Raw genomic sequence first — 21196 nt, forward strand, 5'->3', positions numbered from 1 at the left:
TAGTTGCCTCGGCTGTTTCATTAGTGGGAGAGGGATCTAATCCGCTCAGTTTGCATATTGCTTTGATAGCTTTCCAAATTAAACATACAGTAGAAATATACATTTACAAGTGCTTTAACTGTCTGAGATTTTGTTTGTAGCAAGACAGACCTCTTCTTAGGAGCAGTAATGACATTTTAATGACTGAATATAAGATACCATGTTAGAAACTTCTCAGCTGCAGTTGAGAGTATGATAGAAGATGTAAATATTGCTTTATTAAGAATTTCATATGTTTATATTTATGCTTTAATAATAAACTCTATCCTGAGTAGGAGGCATAGCTTTGTAGGTGCTTTGCAGAAAAAAAATTGAAATCTGAATTACATGACTAGTGAATTCAAAGGCAGTAGAAATATTCTAGGTTTGAATTGTGTATCATGCACAGGAGATGTTCTTGTCAGAGAAGCCTTAAAAATATTATGTATGGCATCTGCTGCGTCAAGAGAATAACACTGGGCACATTGATTCTTATTACAAAATCCAAAGCCCTTGCTCCTCTGTTTCAAGGAAAACGTAGGGAGAGCTGGGCTGCAGGGACTTGCTCTGTTCAGGTATGCAGACAGGGAGGAGGAAATCACAAAGCAGAGTTACTGTGGGCAGGTGAGTGAAGATCGTTGGGGCCAGATTCCCTTTGCCTGCCTTTCACATAACAGCAATACCAAAACCCACGCGTTTCCAGGTGAAGCAGCCAAAGATAACGCTCTGCTCGAAGCTTGGAGGAGGCAGAGCTCGAAACAGGAGCAGTCGTGCAGAACCTGCCCGAGCCGGCAGCATGAGCTGAAAGCAAACCCTTGCCCAAGGGGCCAGCACGTGGCAGCCCCCGCAGAGCAACACGCACAGGGCAGCCCGGTGCGGGGCCCTTTGGGGGCAGCCAGCCCGCTGGGGCGCAGGAGGCACACTCAGCCTCTGCACAACAGCAGTGGCACGCGGGCAGGCTTCAAATAAACTTTATTTTTTCTTTTTTCTTTTTTTTTTTCCAAAGGACATAATTTGGAGCACCTTTCATCTCCCCCCTTCCAAGCAAATAGGTCAGATTAATCTCATCTCACACAGCCCCTCTTGGTTGTCATAATGAGGAAGCATAAGCATTAGGTATTCATTTTCTGCCTGGCCTGACAAATTTTCATGACAGTTCTGCAAGGCCAATTTAACATTACCAGTAGACGCCTCAGTCCAGTGCACTCCTCTGCTGTGATGAGAAGCTTGCAGACTCTTATTTCTGGTTCATTTGTGCCAAATGATAGTCCTCCCATATATAATGACTTAATTTCTTTACACTCCCTCCACATTTTCACTACTATAAATGTTTTCATTGCGTTGTTTCATTTAATAAACCATTGAAGCTCACGTGTAGATAATCAAAATATCAATGGGAAAGTAAACATCTAAAGGGTTAGAGATCAATTTTATCCTCTTAGTTGCATTTTTGGGAACAATATTTACACTCTGGGTGTATGTCCTCAGTGACTCAATTACTTTCCAGGTGAGAGGTATAAAATACTGCCATAACAGAGACATGCAGATTTAATTGCTGCCTTTACCAGTGAGATCATTGCAACCCCCCGATGCCATAGTTGGTACAGTGCACGTGGGATTGTGCTGTCCGTTTCCCGGAGTTCAAAGCGCCTTCTCTGTGATTACAGCATGCATTGATGCATTATATAAGCTTACATAAGGGTGAAGCCAGTCAAGGGGCACACGTCCTGCAGCCACTCGCACAGCCCAGACCGCGGCAGTACCAACAGGCTCTTTGGCATGGCCGTCTGATTAGATTAGATTACGGGCTGGAGCCTCCCTCTTATGCCTGTGCGTTCCCATACTAGCTTATTTTCTACCCCGGGGAACCAGTCACTGCGCTGAAAAATTAATCTCATAATGCGCATTTGATAGTCTCTGCAGAATTATGCCTTCAGAGAGGCAAATGCCATGTGTCACTGACCCCTTATTGCCCTCCAATAGCAGCAGTTTTGAGTTGAACCCTCCTCACCAGTGCCCCAGCTCCTATGATTTATTAACATCCACTTGCAAATGAGCTGTCGCAATGAACAGAAAGCAGGATCCAAAGAGGCTACCTGTTGAACTTGCAGAGTAATTAAGGACAACTGGTACCATCTTAGCCACCTCCTAGGCAGAAAAATGATAGTGCAGTTGCCCTGTGTGTTAAGAAATACATGTATTCAAGAAACAGCTTCAGAAGTGCTGCCACAACACTTTTTTTTTAAGAAAAATAGAACGGAAACCATTCGTGTGGTGTTTATCATATTTCTTCCTCAATGCCATTGTCAAACAGATCTCAGGCTTGGATTTTTGACGTATGTTGTGCCACTCACTGTCCAACAATTTTGATAATCTTTCCTGATAGATTGCTCCAGCGGAAGGTTTGGTGTCTATACTAAAGAAGAGAGATGACGGGGAAGGAAAAACAATTGCTCAAGTTCAGCAAAGACAAACAAAGAGAAGAGTGCGATTCCAGGAAATGGAAGACACATTAGATCAAGGTATTCTAAAGCTATTAACTCATGGGATACGTTCTTGGGGTGCAAGTGAAGCTGACCTTTTTGCTCACAAGAGCAATGTGGACATTCAGCGCACGTACATACTTTCTTGGCTTTTAACAACTTAATGAAGAAATAGGTACAGGGTGATTGATCAAAGATTATTTTGCACCAGGTTTGGGTAACAAGAATGCATGAGGACATAGTAAGTACATTTCCCTTTTAAAGATGAGTTAGACTGAAGCCATAGGGTATTTTTCCTCTGCAGCTGACTGATTTGCAAGTGATGTCTGAGGGATGTCCCTTCATTAATGCTTAGTGCTTAGATGCAAGAGGTACAGGTTTTGTCCCTGAATCTAATCAGTGCAGGTCAGGAGGGATGCAAAAGAAACAGGTCTGTTATGTTTTATCACAGATAGCCTTCCAGGCCTTTCTGCAGGGCGGTGGGATTACAGAGCCTCAGGATTTAAACTTGCTTTATAGTTGAACAGCCATGTAAATTTGCTAGCAGTTGACTGAAGTATTGTTAAACTTGGCTGAACACCTCATTATCTTTTGGTGGGCTAAATCACCTCACTTAAAATACTGTGTGTTGCTTTGCCATGCTTTTTATTCACATAGCCTATTGCTGTTACTACAGAAGACATCATAATAGTAGCTGCATTAGAAGTCATTCTGTCTTTAGGTAGCAGGGGCAGATAAAAAACTTGTTTTCCACATAAACCAAGGATTTTCTTTTCTCACTTTGAAGAAATTACTGCTTTTCCTCATGTTGTCCTTCAAGAGCAGATCTAATCACATTTGCCGAGATCATCTAAACCAAAGGAAACCATAATGTACATGTCATGATGAAGCAGCAACTTTAAACTTAAGGGTTTTCTTTTTACCCTTTGGAGTGGTAATTCCTGGCTTATGGTTGTTGCTAGTGGCATACATAACCAGCTTTGCTGCTTCTCCTTGTGGGATATACCAGGAGACAGAGTTTGCCTCCATTTTTCCACCTTGAAGTGCTGAAGGTTGTTGGTTCCCCACAATACCCTGAAAAAGAGGGAGTTTGCAAGTGATCTGGGGACAGTGAGGTGAGTCTTGGTAATAGGAGACTTTCCAGACATCCTAAATCAACATAAGCTGTGATTGAGGTGAAGCCATTTCTTTGCTTTCGTAAAATGCCTTTCTTAAGGCATTTTGGTTGTGCTGAAATTAAAGGAAGTGCAGAATTTTGATCTATACTGGAAGTTAGCTTCTTTCATATGCTTGGCAGGATGTTTGGGAGCACATGCAGGAGGGGATCCCACTTCCATCTGAAACTTCAAGGAAATCAAACCTGACCACTGGTTGTGAAAGAAAAATATTCCAATTTCACATAAAACATTTTCTACATTTTGAAAAGCAAAACAGAAGAATTATCTCCATCTCCATTGATAGACTTGTCTATCAACGTCTGTTTTCTCCCTCTTCGACAAGATTTACAGTGGAATCTTAAAAACTAGTGAACTGTAGAATATGGGGACCCATAGGAATATCAGCTTTAATAAGGCTTTGATTTCCATTGTTCCTTTAGCCTACCCTTGAGATTTTGCCTCTATTCTTGCAGTGAAAATGTGGGAGTAAATACAAACTGTTCACTCAAGTGCATTCAGTCACAGTACAACCGAACAAAGAATGTGTCCATTTGTTTTATTTTCAAAGCTTTAATCTCATTTCAGGTATTTCCACGAGAGAAGGCTTTGGTTGTGCCGACATTCTCCTATTTACGTTGTTGTGCTCCAGTATAGTGTAACTCCACAAGCAAGATAAGCCAGGAGAGGTGAACAGGTTGCAGAAGTGAAGCTACATAGTTACTCGAGTTTAGAAGGGTGATCTGTTTCCACCCAGGCAGCGATACATACAGTTCTTGGGATGGATTATTGTCACTTTGACATGTTGAGCATCGGTGTGCGAGTCTACCTCCTGACCAATTTGTGGACCAAACCCATCTCAGATTTCTCACAAGCATTTATATTGTTTTGGACATTGTCCTTTTTCACATGTTCTGCTTTTGCATTTGCAGATGAAGTGGCTGGCGGCTCCTGCATTTTGCTGATCCTGCTCTGCATAGCAACTGTTTTCCTTAGCGTTGGAGGAACTGCCTTGTACTGCACTTTTGGTGACATGGAATCCCCCGTGTGCACAGATTTTGCAGCCAACATGGACTTTTATTATACACAGATATTGCAGCGTATGGAGGAACTTAAACACTGGATAGCCTTCTCGTAGCAGAAATGGGCAGAGACAGCACGCTAAGAGCACACCCACGATTACTGGTAAAAGAAAAAAAAAAAGTGACTTCAAGTTCTCTATAACACTTGCCACCTTCAGCTGATGTATATTTGGTTATGTACTCATACTTTTACTTATTAATCAAGAAAAGTCCTAGTTTAGCAATCAGGTGGCAAAATGTTCACATCTTAAGCTGTAGCAGTGTGGTGTGGGAGAGCAAAAAGTCATTCTCGTCACCATTTTGAGCAGCTTTTCAACATCTCGAGCAAGTGAAGAAGAAAGAAGAAAATTAACTTATCTTCTATCTGCTCTCCCATTGCCACACATTGTGTAAGCAATCTCTGGAAGCTTAGTAAAAGGACATCTTTGATTTACAGCTGTTTGTGCAAAGGTGTTGCCTCCAGCTATCATGCAATAAGTCTGTGTTTTATGAAAGCATTATTTTTCTTCTAAGTCGTACTATTTTTCTCCATTTTAATTCTCCTGGTGAGCCATGTAATAATTTGGGTGGAGTGAGAAGAGTGCAATGACATTCACTGAGCCCTCGTTCTGTGATAAACGGGCTGACCATGTATCTTATGGTGAATATCATGAATGGGATAAATCTGCGGGCAGATTTCACTAGATTTCCTGGAACTTTATTCCCAGCATTGCGTGAACTGTTTCAGAAATAGAAGGTTAAAAAGGAAAATCATCGTCTCACTGAGCACAGAAACAAGAATAAGATATTTAGTAAAGTATTCATATTAATAGAAAAGTGGCTTTTGGTAATTTAAAAGCACCTGGAAGTAGGTGTCAGGCTAACTGGGTTTTCTTTCCAGCCAGGTCACTGACTTGCAGCAATCACTTGGTGCCTCAGTTTCCCCTCTGTAAATGGGGAATAATGATCCTTGCCTTTGTCTGTGAATATTTATTGGGATTAGGACCTATGTCTGATTCTCTTACACTCCAGATGAGTGCACAAGATCACTGGACTATGTGGCTGCGGTTTCTCTCAGTGAGGGAATATTACTGTAAAGTGGGGCTGATCCAACAGTAGAAATTCAGATGCACAAGAGGTTGACAGTCCAGGGCACTCATTGCTGCAGGCAAAGCACATTTGCATCTATTTGCCCCCTCAGTTTTGACATTTGTATTGTAAAATCTGTTCTCTCTTTTTCTATCTGCTATACAGAGAAAAGTAAAAAGAATAATTTTAAATGAGTATTTTTATCACGTGGTGCTCAGCAGCCCTTCCTGCGTTGTGGTATGTGAGAGAAACGCTGACGTGACTGTTAAGGTCAGAATCAGATACACAGGCCTTTGGCCCATGCTGTGGTCAAGATGTGGCAACTCTTCTTGCACAAATAGCAGCCTCTCCTGCTGAAGGTGTTAGTGCGAAACGATTCCTTTACACCTCAGGATACTGCATTAGGAGGGCTCCACTCCACTCAGTGCTGTCCTGCTTACTAACATTGTATGATGCAGTATGTTCAGGTTTAGAATATTATTTTGTAAAATATTATGAAGTGAAATCCTCAAGATATTGCTCAGAATGATCAACGTTAAATGATCATGCTTTCTGGCGTTTGCAAGCGAATCATCCTTCTAGTGAGCTTGGCTGTTCCTAATGCACTGTTATACTTAACGGGTTTTTAAAGTTAAAATCACCTTTTCTAGAATAAATTGCATGTGTGATTTCTCTTTTTGTTTTCACAGCTGAGACTCTTTATACGATAGGGAGCCTCATTTGCAGCTTTGTATTAAAGCTATCAGATTTAAAATGCCCGAATTAATGAAAACTTTTGCTTTCAAAAGGAAGCATAAGAACAATAATTTGGCGTATTTTTTGTTGCTGTCAGAGTATTATAAGGCTGGGCTAATATAAAGGAGAAAGAGGAAGACACTTTTGTATCTCTAAGTGTTACTGACTGGTTCAGTTTATTGCTTTAAGTCTGGGTTTATTTATTTAGTTTTTATTTTAAAGATAGTCTTAATTTTCTCTTTTTTTGCTAATTTACTTAAGAGTAATGACAAAGCATGCATTTGGTTAAAAATGTATTTATAATGACTGTGCAATTAGAATATATTTGGGGTTTCTGCAACTTTGCATTGAGCATTTCAGGATATTAAGTTTACTCCTCAAGCAGCAACTATTGATTTCAGCTTAAAAAACTTCAGTTCTCGTGCACTTCATCACCAAAAAAGATCAAGAGGTATAGATAGAACTATTTATGCAGAAGTATATCAAATATGAAGATCAAAGATCCTGTACTCCTAGGTTCATTTTATTAAAACTATTTTTTTAATTATTTTATTCAAACCTGTAAAGCTATTAAAAGTCAACATAATTTTTCGTAAGCAGTTCAGTTCCAAGTCTGTGGTCCAGCCCTGTGCAGGGCGCATCAGCTCAGTGCTGCGTTCCGAGGGCACGGACCCGCTGGTGTCACGCAGAGGGAGGGAGGGAGGGCGCCGCTCCGCAGTGGGGAACGGTGGCCGGCTGCTCCGTGCGGCCCAGCCGCCCTGCGCTGGCGCTCCCGCCCGGAGCATCCTGCAGCCTTCCCGGCTTGTGCCGCGGCGCCGCCGCCCGGGGTGCGAGGGAGCCGCGAGGGCGCCGACGCACAGGCTTCCCCATCTCAGCGCTTCACTGCTCACTCGCAGCCAAGTACTTGAATCTGGGTGTGATTATTTAGTTTAATCTTAAAGATAGTCTTATTTTTTTCGTCCCTTTATAGAAGGCCGTCGGTACTAACTCTTGCTTCGTGTGACGCTGCCATCAGGACAATAGTTTGCATGGCCTGTCGTGCGTTATCCCGCTTGTGGCTACGAACCTAAGCTCATTTGTCTGCGTCGAAGCCCAGACGTGTGCAGGTCGGTGTGCCAGGGCCTTCCTCTACACTGTGCTCCCTTTGGATTGCTATGACCTGAGTGCTTGCCGTCCCACAGTCAGGTAAATGCAAACCAAAAGAAAGAGTTGATTTTATCAGTGATTCTCTTGTCTATTTTGTTGTAAAATGACGAGCAACAGTTAAAGCTGTTGTAAGAAGCAGTTGGAAGAACAAGGGCTTCCCCACCCCCACTTTTGGCATTTTGCAGCCTTTTGTGTATAACAGCTTTAATTCATTCGGTTTCATTCCCTTCAATTGTTTGTATGGGTTTTCTGCTTGGCAATAGCAGAGAAATACTATGCCATTATAAAACCATTGGTAGTTTGCAGGAAAATTTGGGGAATGGTTCATGACAGCAGCTAAAACTCATTCCGTGAAATATGCCTGCATTTCAAGCTGACGCTGTAGCACTCTATTAGAAACCCCTGCCTTCTTTTATTTATATATATATATATATATATATAAATACACACACAAATGTGTGTATGTATATATAGAGTGGCTCTCCTAGTAGAGCAAAAGCAACAAGTTTCTTGCTGTAGATTCAGTAAAAGCATCCAAAAAAGAGCTTTCTGGTGGCATAACGACACCCCTTCCCAAAGAGCATACACTGCAGCAGGAAAAGCTGCTCTCTACCATGGCATCGCAGGCATGTTTTCGAAACAGTGTCAGTAAGAAGGTGCGTTTTCCACAGCCCTTGAATGCCAGCAGAAGCTTGTAGTCTAGATGCACCCTGTGTTTTTAAATCTTTCCTATTATCTTTGTTTCCATACTTGGAGGAAAACAGGTACCCTGGTTACAAACAGCGGGAAATAACTTAACCAAAAGGGAGGCTCTCGTTTAGGGCTTCCTGGGAATAAAGGACAAGTCCTCTCAATGACCAAAAGGGACGTTATACTCCTAAGAAAACATGGTTGCCTAGTTTGTACCATAATGTAAGAACAAGACCATCTTAAAGGAGTAATAGCTATTTGTAACAAATTTAACTTTAGCTTCCTTTAGCAAAAGGAATAACAATTGTGTTTGAACCATCACCCAAGCTTGTATTTTGAATACTGTAGCAAAAAATAAAAATAAAAACTGTCCCAAAGAAAACATATGAGCCTTTTTGGGTATTGTGATTTCTAAATGTATGCAAAAACTAATAGGATGTTCTGTGAAATTCAAGTAAATGAGCAGTATCTCGACTGAGAATTTTGTGATCAAACTCAAAACAGAGTGGTAAGTAAGAATAATCTGCATGAGGTTGGGTTTTGGTTTTAATGTATAATGTAAGATTCTTGAATTCTTTGGTCCATTTGTCTTGTTTTAAGAGCTAAAGGAAAAGCCACAGAGCTCAGCTACTTTAGATGGGTGTGTATGAAGTACTACATGTTATGTTATTGCATCATTCTGAAAACAAATTGACAGATAAGTTACAGAAATCCTATCAACTGGGTGGATGGCCTGGCTAGTGACCACAGGTCAATCTGTACTCTGAGTTCAATTAAAAAACAAAACAAAACAACTCAACCCAGCCCATCCCAGTGGCTTCCGGTTTGAAGGGAGGAATGCCAGCCCCATGTTTTCCAACATGCCCTCCCTTGGCCTTCACCCAAAAGCCAGTGAATGAGGCCACCCAGAATTTTAGGTTGGCTTAAAACATAGTGAACTCTGAAGAGTCAGTTAGCTGCTTTTGTTATCTTTGAGTTTTGTGTTTTCGAGTTGTTCTTTATAGCCCAAAAGAGTGAAAACTAGAATTTAAAAGAAAATAAGCAGAGACTTTGGTATAACTTCACTGAAACTTGTGAGGTAACGTATCACCAAACTAATCATAGTGTCATATCTGGTGACCTGGAGAGGAGGGCTGAAAGTGGCCTTTCTCGGTAGAATAATTTGTTGTTGTAAATGGTTCTTCTGCAAAAAATAACAGGAAGAGAGGAAGATCCTTCATTTCTGAATCATGATCTGACTCCTGACCAGGGGCATTGGCGATCCTGTGGAAACTAGATGGGCTCCAAGTGCGTAGACACACTGTGCCGACTGGGTCCTGAGTTCACTGAACATACTAGTCACTGCTTTCATCCCTTCGTTCTCTTCAACAAAGCAGCTAAGAAACTGTGGATCTGACGTCAGTGAATTTCAACCAAAGGTCTGATTCTGCACTTGAGCTCATCCTGAGCTTGTTTTTTATTGAAGCACATCCAAACTTCCAAAGACCTGGCTAATATCAGACTATTAATAGCTATATAGTATGTTGATCTGCGCTTTCTTGAAATCAAGCTTGAATTCAGCTTCCTATGACAGCAGATCAGTCAGCTCTCTCTTTTTCATTTTGGCCGAGAAACTGCCTGGCGAAGTGTCCTCTTGTAGTCAAACTGGGCCCCTGATGAGGGGCTCATTTGTCAGGCTCCTAGGGAAGTTTCCAATAACCCTTGTGTCAACTGACCCTTAATGGTCGTGTCCCATTTCATTGCACAGAGCTGAAAATGACTGTAAAAGCCCCACTACTGGGCTATAATAGTCCAATCGCCTCTAAAACTATTACCAAAAGCAGCTTTGTGAGTGGGAGCTATTTTTTTTCAGCCAGTGCCATGTGCTGAGCACTGCAGTGAGAAAACTATTAGTTCTCACAGGTTTGCTGAAATGTGACCTCATTTCATGATTGCTGTTTGTAATCCATTACAGAAGCATCAAGGTGGCATTTTTTAGAGGTCATCTCTTCAGCTTGTCAGCTTTCATTCTGCTCTCCTGAACTGGTATATTTTCATGAGAAACTAATATTTGTATCAGAAGTGACAATGAAGTCATATATGTACAAGAGGTTACACAACAGGAGAAAACTTCTGTATCAACTTTAAACCTAAAAATGTGTATTTTTTGACTTTCCCTTATTTTAGATTCATTCATCAGTTTTTCTCTGTATCTTTTTACTAGAGAGAGTGATGTCAATGCAATCTTCCTCTTCCTCTCCAAGATTTTAAATTGCTGTTTTTTGCCAGAGATAGCACAAATCCCGCCAGTTGTAGGTGATGCTGAGAATCCTTGTGCCTGTACACCTTAACACTTTCAGGTCTTTTTTTTTGTAGCATGTTGGAACACTTCCCTCTCTATTTCAATCAAAATTCCAATCAGAGAGGAACGTTTTGGAGTTTTTTGTCACTTAGAGCAGGAATTCGGACTGAATTTATGCAACTTGTTTGTATACAAACCATACTAAGAAGAAAGAAATCTCTAGGGACATGAGAGTTATAACTTTTCCTGAGCTAGATGAATTCAGTGCACTTTAGAAAAAAAAACTCAGAAAGAAGATGAAGAGCTTTGATATAAGATGATCAAAAGTTTTTATTGGTAAAGGATGAAAAATATTTCTGATAGACGTCTATCAATGATAGGTAATGAATTTATTCTCCAGTATGCTGCACTAAGTCCAAATGCCATTTTTGAGTATTTTTGGTAATAGCTGGTTGCTATTTACATATATTAAAAACAAAGTGTATCAACCACATGAGAACACATAATAAAATGGCAACAGCTATCGTCAGAAAACAAGATTCAAGCTGTCTGCAGTCTCTGTATTTCACTGCCTGCCCCTTGCTATTCATACTCTGTTAAGTACCAGGGAAGTAAGAGGAGGAACTATCCATAGGGAATTGTATTTAAAAAAAATCAAGCCTAGATCTCCCAGCTCTGTTGGGCTTCCTGCTTGTACCTATCACTGTGCCAAAATCAGTAGTGAAGAAACAAGAACATTTGTTTCTTCAGAAGCAGTGGTCACCACCACTGCCTCCGGCAGAAATGAAGTTCTTCTGAGGCACAGCAATATTTTGATTGCTAAGTGGATGTTGTCATCGCTGTTTACAAATGCAAAAGATGAAAACCTTTTCAGATGTTCTTGGCTTCCCTCAAAATGTCTTTAATATCCTTTATTTTCCCTTACAATTTCTGTATTATTGAACATTCTCCCTTAGTTGAAAGAGGTAAATTAAGCAGTGTTAAACTCTTTTTTTTTCAACCTTCTCATCTATCCTCTCTTACATTATTCTATAAATAGGGCTTTGCTTCTCTGAACCAATTCATTGCTGGGTAATAGCCCATGTTTTACTTACAAAAGCAAAACATGACCATTAGCAGTAAGTGCCTCATGTATTATAAAACAGACCCATTAGAAAGAACCTCTCTATATCAGCTTATGCAGTAGGATAATGATATTTGCAGTGAAGTGACTGAATTTTGCAAGTCTTACCCAGCCCACCCACGCTGCCACCTCCATCACTTTGTTCATCTTTGGACTGGCACCTTTCACAGCTCTGACTTCCCAGCACAGAGCAGCCAGGGGGACAGGTACTATTTCATGTGCTCCTTTTAGAGCTGCGACGGCCGGAAGCAGCAGGTCTCTCAAAAGCAAACAGAACAGATACGCTTTCTCTATAAACACCCTTAGGATCACAAAACTCCAAAACAGCCTGTTTTTTTCAATATGCTCCCGCAGCTAGAGATCAAGGAGCTGCTGGGTCCCTGCATATACGTGCTGGCCTGGAGGAGATGCTCTTGCTGTATTATTTCCTCTGGGTGACAGCAGCAGCCGTGCCTGCAAGTACAATGTTCTCCTGGCAGGAGATCGAGCTGGCTTTGAGGCCAGGATTTGAGATGGTGCTGCCTGCAGAGCAGCACAGAAAAGAGTGCACAGTGTCCCCTGGTCCTTTGAAAGGAATTTCAAAGTGTTTTCTCTCCTGGTCATGCCCCAAAATGATTTAAGGATCTAAACCTGCTGGTTTTCCTTAATCAAAAAATACCTAGTAAGGGATTGAGCACTTTAGAATCTCAGAACAAAAGAATGACAGAAACCATAGAAAACTTGCAGAAAAGTTTTGAATGGATGCACTCAGGATCGCAGGAAGATCAAGAAAGGCAGGCTTGAAATAGGAGTTTCCTAAGAAAAAAGTGCTGTCCTAAGCTAAGACAGGCAGGTAGGTTGAAATAATTTTAAAGCCTTCATCTTGCCGTGTTTGGGGTTAATTGGGCAATGACGATCTCTTTGAAGAGGCACCAACATACCGTGGTGTGTAATCCCATATAAAGGAAGGTTCAACAGAAGATTTACTATGTTTTTTGTGTTTCTCTAGAGCTTTTCATGCAGTAGATGGATTCCACAGAATTACCCTCTATCTCCAGTTTTACTGTTGTCAATAACCTTTCTCTTAGAGATCTGCCTCTCAACATTCATTGCGGACATAGCTGAAGACAGCTCTTTATGGTGTTAGCAATTGTGCCATGCTCGCTGCTCGTTTTGCAGCCACAGTACCAAACAGTCTTTTCATCTGCAGGGCGCTGCAAGTGAATAAATGAACTAACATGGAATGAGAGGTGGATAGCTAAGCTGCCGAGAACCAATGTTTAGAACACAGAATCACAGAATCACAAAATGGTTAAGGTTGGAAGGGACCTCTAGAGATCCTCTAGTCCAACCCCCCTGCTCCAGCAGGGTCACCTAGAGCATGCGGCACACAGTGGCGTCCAGGCAGGTTCGAAGATCTCCAGAGAAGGAGACTCCACAACCTCTCTGGGCAGCCTGGTCCAGGGCTCGGTCACCATCACAGTAGAGAAGTTCTTCCTCACATGGAGACACAGCCATATCTTCCCAGTAACACAGACTGTTAAATAGAGTTAATCTTGACCAGGCCTTCAAAGTTTTTTGCTAGATGAGTATGAGCACTTCCAGGCTTCATGCTAGAACCAAATCACAAAGCAAAGTCTATAGATTTGCCTGTGTGGTTGTGCCACAAGGCTGGCGTGATTTGATATAAGGCAGTAAACTACGTTCAGCTTTTTAATGAGATCAGAAACAGTTCATCTGGACTCAGCTGAAAGCAAACCTAGCAGGGAGCGAAACAGTATGGCAGCTAGATGAAACAGACAATAAGGCCTTTATTAAACTCATAGGAAGTGGCACATCTTCCTTACAAACATGTGAGAAGAGCAAAGGGCCTAGTTTAACCGAGGCTGGAGACGAGCGAAGCGTCCACTCCCCAAGAGAGGACCGATGGACGGAGCTCTCGGTGCTGAGGAGGCAGGATGGCAGCAGGAGAGTTCACCTGCTGCACTGCAGGTCTGCAACGAGAACTACTCGTAGAATCATAGAATCATAGAACTATTATGGTTAGAAAAGACCTTTGAGATCATCACGTCCAGTCAGAGTTGAACTGGGAGGGACCCGTCTGCTGACACCTGAAGCTCAGGACTTACCTGGAGAGAGGTGAGGGAGTAAAGAGTCCCAGCAGCTGCATTTGACAGGGATTTTTTTGATAGAGATGCATTTGAAAGTCAAATAAGCCCGTTTGATGTGAGGGCTGGGGAGAAAAGCTTGAGCAATTACAGAGCTGCTGCTGCTGCTGGAACATCTGGGCTGACCTGGAGCCCTTGGTTTGATAAAGTTTGGGGGAAGGGGGAAAAGAGAGAGCCCCCTTGTGGCAGGAGGCCTCCCACAGGCTCTGTCCTTGGCTCATTCACATCTTGGCATGTTCTATTACAGGAATCCAACATTAAACTGATGTTTCTGTAATACCCTCCTACCCATCCACCCCAACCGGACAAAAGCATAGTGGAAAGGGGAAGTGTCTATGTTTGTGTATGATGTTGAGGCTGTACCTGGTGATGGGAACACCACATCAGAGGTACGGAGTGGGAACAAATATACAGTTATTGTTAGTGATATATATAATTAGGGAGCTGTGTCTCCTGAGCCTTCAGTTGCAGACTGGACCCTGCACAGACACAAGGGAACAAGAGTTCACTGGTTTATTCAGCTTAATCTTGAGTGTAAGATGAGAGGAAAAAAAAAAAAAAGCCCGATACAAACCAGCACTTAGGGAAAGCACAAGGTAGCAAAGAGGGAATTGAGTGAATGCTATTTATAGTGTCTAAGAGGCAAGTCTTGCAGTCCCGACTCAGGAACTTGAGCAGAATTGATGCTGGTACAAAAATGATTTCTCATTCTTTTACCTTCTGTTACATCTGCAGTAGTTTTGCCAGAACACAGGCTTTCCAATTGGGATTATGGCATTAGCATCCAGATACTAGCACTGCAAAGGCAATGCATTGGTTTTATGTACGTCACATAAACCGTATTAGTTTGGGGGAAGAGGTTATTTTTGGCTGAAGCTGGGAATTTTTTAAGTTATGTTACATAATGGCTATGTGGATGATCTCTTCCTGCTGGATTTTAACCAAAGAGAATGTAAGGGACACTGAAGGACTAAGTTATGTATGACCCAAAACAAGAGAGAGACTAAGACAGAAAGAATCAGCTGTTTTCCAAGAACTAATGGCTTCAGAGGGGAAACGTGACATTTAAAGAGTCTCCATGGGTCAAAATAGTGCTCACTGGGAGCGTAGTTAAAATGGTGCTGAATTACTTACTATGGTGGAGGAAAAGGATTCGGGTGTATCAGTAACTCCAGCTCCTGCCTGCAGCATCAATGAAAGCAGCTGAGAAGATGCTGGCTTTGTTAAAAGGGAGATATGTTGTATATGTCTACGGGCTGCCGCTTTATAAAGCACTGCTTTTACACTCTGCCCATAGGGTTTCATAGTTTCAGCCAGCTTATCTGCTAAACTGGGGATAAGGCAGTGCAGGAGTAAACAGAGCATAGGTAAGATGAAGGTGGTTAAAAAAACTTGGGCGCTGGAGTAGGTTAAATTACTTCAGGAGATGGAGACACTAGAATTTGAGAGAAGGAATAGCAATATAAATAAATGTTTTATTGTGTGCTGGGACCTGGCTTAAAGTAGTTGGGGGAGGCAGATGATTAAGTGATAATGACACAAAATTGGAACTTGGGAGACGCTGATTTAACTTCCTGCTCTTTCACAAATTTCCTGTGTGACCTTAAGCACATCAGCTAATCCTGAGGTGTTTCAATACCCCACATGTGTAACAGGAATAATTATTCTTATTTACATATTCTGATGTTCCTTACAGTGAGTGGGGCCAGGGTATGCCCCTAAGTGAAGCCTCTTAAGCAACACCAACATCATTCTGCAGAGGTGATAGCTTTTTTCAGGGGGAATGTAGGAAAGAAATGTTTCAAAATAGGAAGATATATTTCAGTATCCCAGACAACTTTTGTGCTATGCTGCCAGATAGGAAAATTGCATCTGGTTTTATTTTTTGTAGGCTTTTTTTTTCCTTTTTTTTTAACATGATAATGACTGGAGGATGAAATTTCATTGTTATTTTAAGCTAGCTGAGAGGAAGACTACGGAATTATAGACTGTTTTTACACCTTAGCATTTCCCTGTGGGAATGAGGGCTAAAAGCATCTGATATCATCTGCAGTATCTGGAGCTGTCAGTGCTTCTCATTTTAATCTACCTGCAACGGGGCAAAATTTTTAAAAGTCCTCATATTACCAGTGTTTATCTGAAAAATAAACAAATTGTGCACAATGTTACCAGGCCATTTTTGAAAGTGTTAGTATTAGAGGCTTTGAGAGATAATCTTAAAATGTGTGTTTCTCACACCATTAATCTTCACAGAGGTTAGCCTTATTCCTAATGTGCCCCTCAGTGCAAGGATAGTATGAGTAGAGATTTGGTAATTAAGATGCACTGAGAAATTGCACATCACAGGGCACACACATAGGAAAAACAGAAATAAACCTGTTAGGTGAATTCTCCTGTCACCTCCAGTTGCTTGTTAGATTCATTGTAAGGCCTTCCTGGACTAAGTTCCCTACCTGAGCCTGCCTGACTGGGCTGCTGCTTTTAAGCTCTTGCCATGATTTCCAAGCGAGGGTAAAAACATGGTAAGAGAACATCTAGAAGGGCATTAATTAAATTAAAACAGGTTGTATAACTGGGATTTTCCTCGTAATGAAATACTCATTGCTGCAAATTTGCTCCAAATGTGATACTGGGAGAGAGAGAAAGAGAAGAGATAGGAGGGCAGTAACTGCATTATTCCTTTCTTCAGGCTGTTTCTTGTTGTCTCTTTACCTCAAATATCTCACTTTACAAAGACAAGTAACAGAGTCCTGCTGCTGCTGCTTATTTTTTTTGTGAGGAGCGTTGTTTTGTCACGTAAATTGCTGACACACTGGCCTTTAAATGTTATGAATGCATGTTATCATCAAAAGATGCTCGCTTACCTTTGAGTTTTCTTCCCTAGCAAGCGTTTGATTTAGATAAACTCCAAATTTCCACTGCAACTACATTTTAAGCCCCAAACCACCCTCAAAACAGCAAATGGTCTGAACATGATGTGTGTATTTGGCCTAAGGTGCACAAGTTTATTGTACATTGTAGTGCAGCCTTCTCTCAAAATATTAGACAGTCTTGTTGGCAGAAATCATCTTCTATGCTTTGTATCCTTTTTAAAATAACACCTCAATATTTGAAATAAGACCTTCAAATGCTGCAGTAAGATTAGTGCTAATCCATCACTTAAGGTGTATAATTTCATAAGCAGAACGTGGTGTGAAGGAAGCATTTGAAGCTGCGCCCACTCACTAAATAAGGCAGGCAGAAAGGATACTGAAGAACAGCTTCACAGTGACCACAGGAATAGCAGTCCTTGGAGGCACCAGCATACTTTAATGTAATTAAAGACAATATCGTAATACGTATGCAACAAAAGCCCAAACCAAACAGTACAAGCACCTGTATTTCTGGGATTTGGCTCATTGACTTATCCCTAACAAGCAAAGCTCTTCGGAGAAGCTGCAACAGGGCTGCTTTACTTTGTAATATGCAGCTCCATGAGGATCAGAACACTTTGAAAATCAGGTCATTTTCTTCCAAAACGCACTCAGCAAAATAGGAAAGAGCCTTTTGACAATGTTGCAACAATATCTCTAGCTAGAACAAAGACAGTTTTTGAAATCTCAGAACTGTTCTTGCACAGAAAGATTGCCATGATTTTACTAATGATGAACTTTCAATTTTTGGAGATATGCATTTTAGTATCTTTAGTATATTTGCGGCTTAAAAGCACATGATGTGTCATGCTATTTGTCAGTGTACAGGTCCTGATAGCAGATTTCTGCATGTGCTTCTCTCCCAGTATCTCTGTAAGGCCAAGCCGTTGAGTATGCAGACCTTGCTCTCCTCCTTCCACCTCCTGTGGACATCGTACTTGCCTACGAGGAATAGCTGTGTAAAGCAGCTGTCACCCCCAAGCTCAGCATTTCTGCAAGACCTGCTGGGCCATAAGGTGCTTAGTTTCCCTTCCAGCATTGCACTGAGGCCCTGTAGAGGAATTTCATTTCCAAAAGGCTTGGCACGCTTATCCCAATTGCCCTCCTTAAACTGGAAGTAATACCTAGCTTACCCTCTGATACTTAGGACTAGTAAAATGCTTCAAGACACTCTTGTTTTAAAAGAGAATGCTAAGAAAAAGCAACACATGGTATTGTTATGGATTAGCACTAAAGTGAATTAACTTGAAGCAAACTGCTATTTTCTCAATGAAAGACATACCAAAAGAATTGCATAAGCGGCTGCTGTAACTTTCCCATTGTTTCAGTATCTTAATATCCTCTATTTTTAATAATAGCATATTTCAGTAATGACATTTCCTAATTCCTTTTCATGACACCATCATCCTGATACTGTTTTTTTTCCCTCCAAAGTAGGTTAGCAAGAGCAGTTTCCATACTGTCTGGGTAATTAAATTTGTTGTTGACCTAGTTTCAGTTCTAAAAGATTAGACTATTCATTATCACTGCATTTTTTTTCCTTTGACCCTTAAATAATTAGATTTTTTTGAAAATGTGTCACAGATTATTAATAAATCTTATACCATTTTGCTTATTTATTTCCTTGTTTCAGGTGAAAACATTTTTGTTTATGGACAGCCTTGATGATGATTCTTTCAATCGTAAGATTTAATCGTAATGGCAAATAATTGCCACCAAGAATGGTAGCACTAAAACTTGGCAGTGAACTAGTTTCTGACCAGTGTGGCACATGATATTAGTGTCACAGATGCCGTAGCTTCATTACGTGAATGTTTCCCTCCAGCAATATTGAGGCAGAAGCATCCGCTGTAATTAGAGATTTGAAACCTATGTTGTGTAATTGGTTTTGCAACACTGAAAGGAATGAGTGTCCCTTTTAAAAGGTGGAAGAAGACAGAAAACCAGGTTCTCGCTAGTGCCCTGCCTGTCCTGCCATGCCCTCCTGATGCCTGATTCTTTCTTGCCCTCAGTTAGTCCTGGGAAGGGCAGTCAGTTCTCTCAAAGGTTCTCAAGCTTCTCAACAGCTTGTGTGACTTGTAGCAACTTTGGGGGAGGAGTTGTGTCCAGCCAACCTTGGACAAGAGATTGCTGCTGCGAGGGCATGGATGACTGTAAGGTTTTTTCGGTTCCACCTACCATGGGAATTTGCCCTGGCTCCATCAGTTCATGACTAACCTCCTGGATAGCCGAGCTGGGATAGGTAAGGAAGAGTAAATTTTCATCTCTTAAAACTTCTGGTGAAGTTCAGGTAATTCCAGCTTTCTTTGTGTACACAGGAGACTCAGAAGCAGGTGGCAGTGTTGCTGTTTGGCCAGAACGTTGGTGGAGGCCAGGACAGGCCCCAAAGTGCACAGGTGCCTCCGGTGGTTTTCTAGGGCAGCAAAATCGGCAGCGCCGCCCCCTTGGCGCTGCTCACCAATTAGCGATTAGTTTTGTAGTAACATGTTCGTTATAAAAGTACTTGCTGCTTTTTTATCCCCTCAAAGAGCAGCTTTAGGAGCTGTTTGTGGCCTTCGTGTTGTCTCTTCCCAGCAGTGAGCAGAGTCCTGTGCCACACTGAGGACAGCTGCAGTGATGTGGGAAACAAGCAGCCGTATTTAATAGTGGCGCTGACTCGGCCTGAGAGGAAGCAAAAAGGACCCAGTGGGAACTAAACTGAGACCACAGCAGCTTTGGGGTCTGAATGAAAGAAGCTCCTCACGGGCTGTATTTGCAGGGATCATTTAGGAATATGCTCGTTGTAATCCAGAACCTTATCTGCTGCTGAGTGATTACATGGTATTTTAGTTGGGCATTTCAGATATTCTCTGCAGTCACTTGCTTCTAGGCAGCTGACGATGGGAGCTGAAGGCCTATGGGTTTGTGCTGTGTTTCCCACCCTTGATGCTTTAGCATAGGCCCTACAGGGTACTCCTGCGAAAGCAAACTCCCAGTCTCAGAGGATGTAATAAAACATTATCATATGTGCTTGTGCTTAGTTTTAAGTAGACACCACAAAACTAAATGAGCATCCAGTTTTTTATTCAACTATTTAAAAGCAAATGCTGAGCTGTGTACAGCATGTTCTTTCCAAAACGCCACTTCAAAATTAGAGCTTTTTACTCACTCTGCCCTTCCTTGGGTTTGTTCTCCCTCTCCCTAGTTACGTCCAAATACAGGACAACAGCTCTGCAGACCAGAGGGAAAGCCCTAATGAGCTAAATGAGCCTGAGCGGACAGGTCCTCAGAGCAGGGCCAGCAGCGCAGGGGACGGTGCATCACGGAGCCCGGCCGCCTCACAGCGGCGGTGCCCTCTGCTGGCTCCAGCGCAGCGGGTGCCCTTCCTTGGCGCGTGGCGACGTCCCACCAGAAGTTACCTACCAGAAATTAGCTGTACAAGCAAGCAGAAATGTCTGCCCACAACCAGAGCCTGCCAGACCCATGGCTAGCGCCGAAACAAAGTGCCTGAAGCAATAATGCTCAGACAGGCACAGCTCAGCTCCGCGGACTGGGGCGATGTTCAATGAACCCTCTGCGCCCACTGCTTTGGGTGAAAACCATCGGCGCACGGATCACCTCATTAGTGCCTGAGGGAGTGTTTCAGGCTGCTTGGAATATTATCTGAACCAGGCATGCAGGTTTAGCATCTCTTTAACTGGTAATTATGATGTGTAGGGAGCGCCTATGGTCCATTTTCAGAGATGACTTACATGCTTAAATCCTAATGGGTTATCTTTAAGATAAAATATCCTACTTTCAGCTTAAGCTTTATCTACTGCATCTTACTATCCCTATAAAGAAGATGGGCCACTTTTCGTGAAAAGACAAATTCCTGTGTATTGTATACAAAAAAATAAAGTGGGAGAAGGCGAATCAGAACTCTCAATATTTTCCAAGGGCCTGAAGCCCCATGATCACTAGAAATAAGCTTTCTTCTGGTGGGGCAGGTACTACAGGTATGTAATGGCATATATGTAATGTAAATGTGTAAATGTAATAACACTCTAGCTGATCCATTAAGGGGTCTTTGGTGTTGCTACGTGAGCGCTTACTTTGTTTTAGTGATAACTGTCATTTTTTAACAAGGCCCTAGCATGCTGCTATTAACTTTGTTTTACTTCTCCTTCAAGTCCTCGTAACTCCAGACCAAATGATTTCAGGCTCCTATGCTTCCTCTGATACAGAGTCTCACCGTGTTGCTCCAGCTTGCTCGCATGCTCTGTTTCATTCCACACGCTGTACATTTCTTGTACATGTTATGTTTTGCAGCACATTCAGCTTTAGCTATTTCAGCTAAAAAATGAACGTAGACCCAACTTTTGCACATTGCAGGCAG

At 41.9% G+C, this 21196-nt stretch overlaps 1 protein-coding gene across 1 annotated transcript in view; it reads left to right on the forward strand.

Annotated features, from left to right (window-relative positions):
* The window catches only part of CNST (consortin, connexin sorting protein), a 31584-nt gene extending 24453 nt beyond the window's left edge, over window positions 1-7131 (forward strand). Inside the window, exons 9-10 of the mRNA XM_010225904.2 lie at window positions 2405-2540; window positions 4588-7131. Of these exons, the coding sequence (XP_010224206.2) occupies window positions 2405-2540; window positions 4588-4793 (342 nt within the window). The 3' untranslated portion in view covers window positions 4794-7131. The remainder of the gene's footprint in view (window positions 1-2404; window positions 2541-4587) is intronic.
* Window positions 7132-21196: the final 14065 nt, after the last annotated feature.

Source organism: Tinamus guttatus, unplaced genomic scaffold, assembly GCF_059628265.1.
Source record: "Tinamus guttatus ecotype Peru unplaced genomic scaffold, ASM5962826v1 Tinamus_guttatus_pri_ptg000208l, whole genome shotgun sequence".
NCBI lineage: Eukaryota > Metazoa > Chordata > Aves > Tinamiformes > Tinamidae > Tinamus > Tinamus guttatus.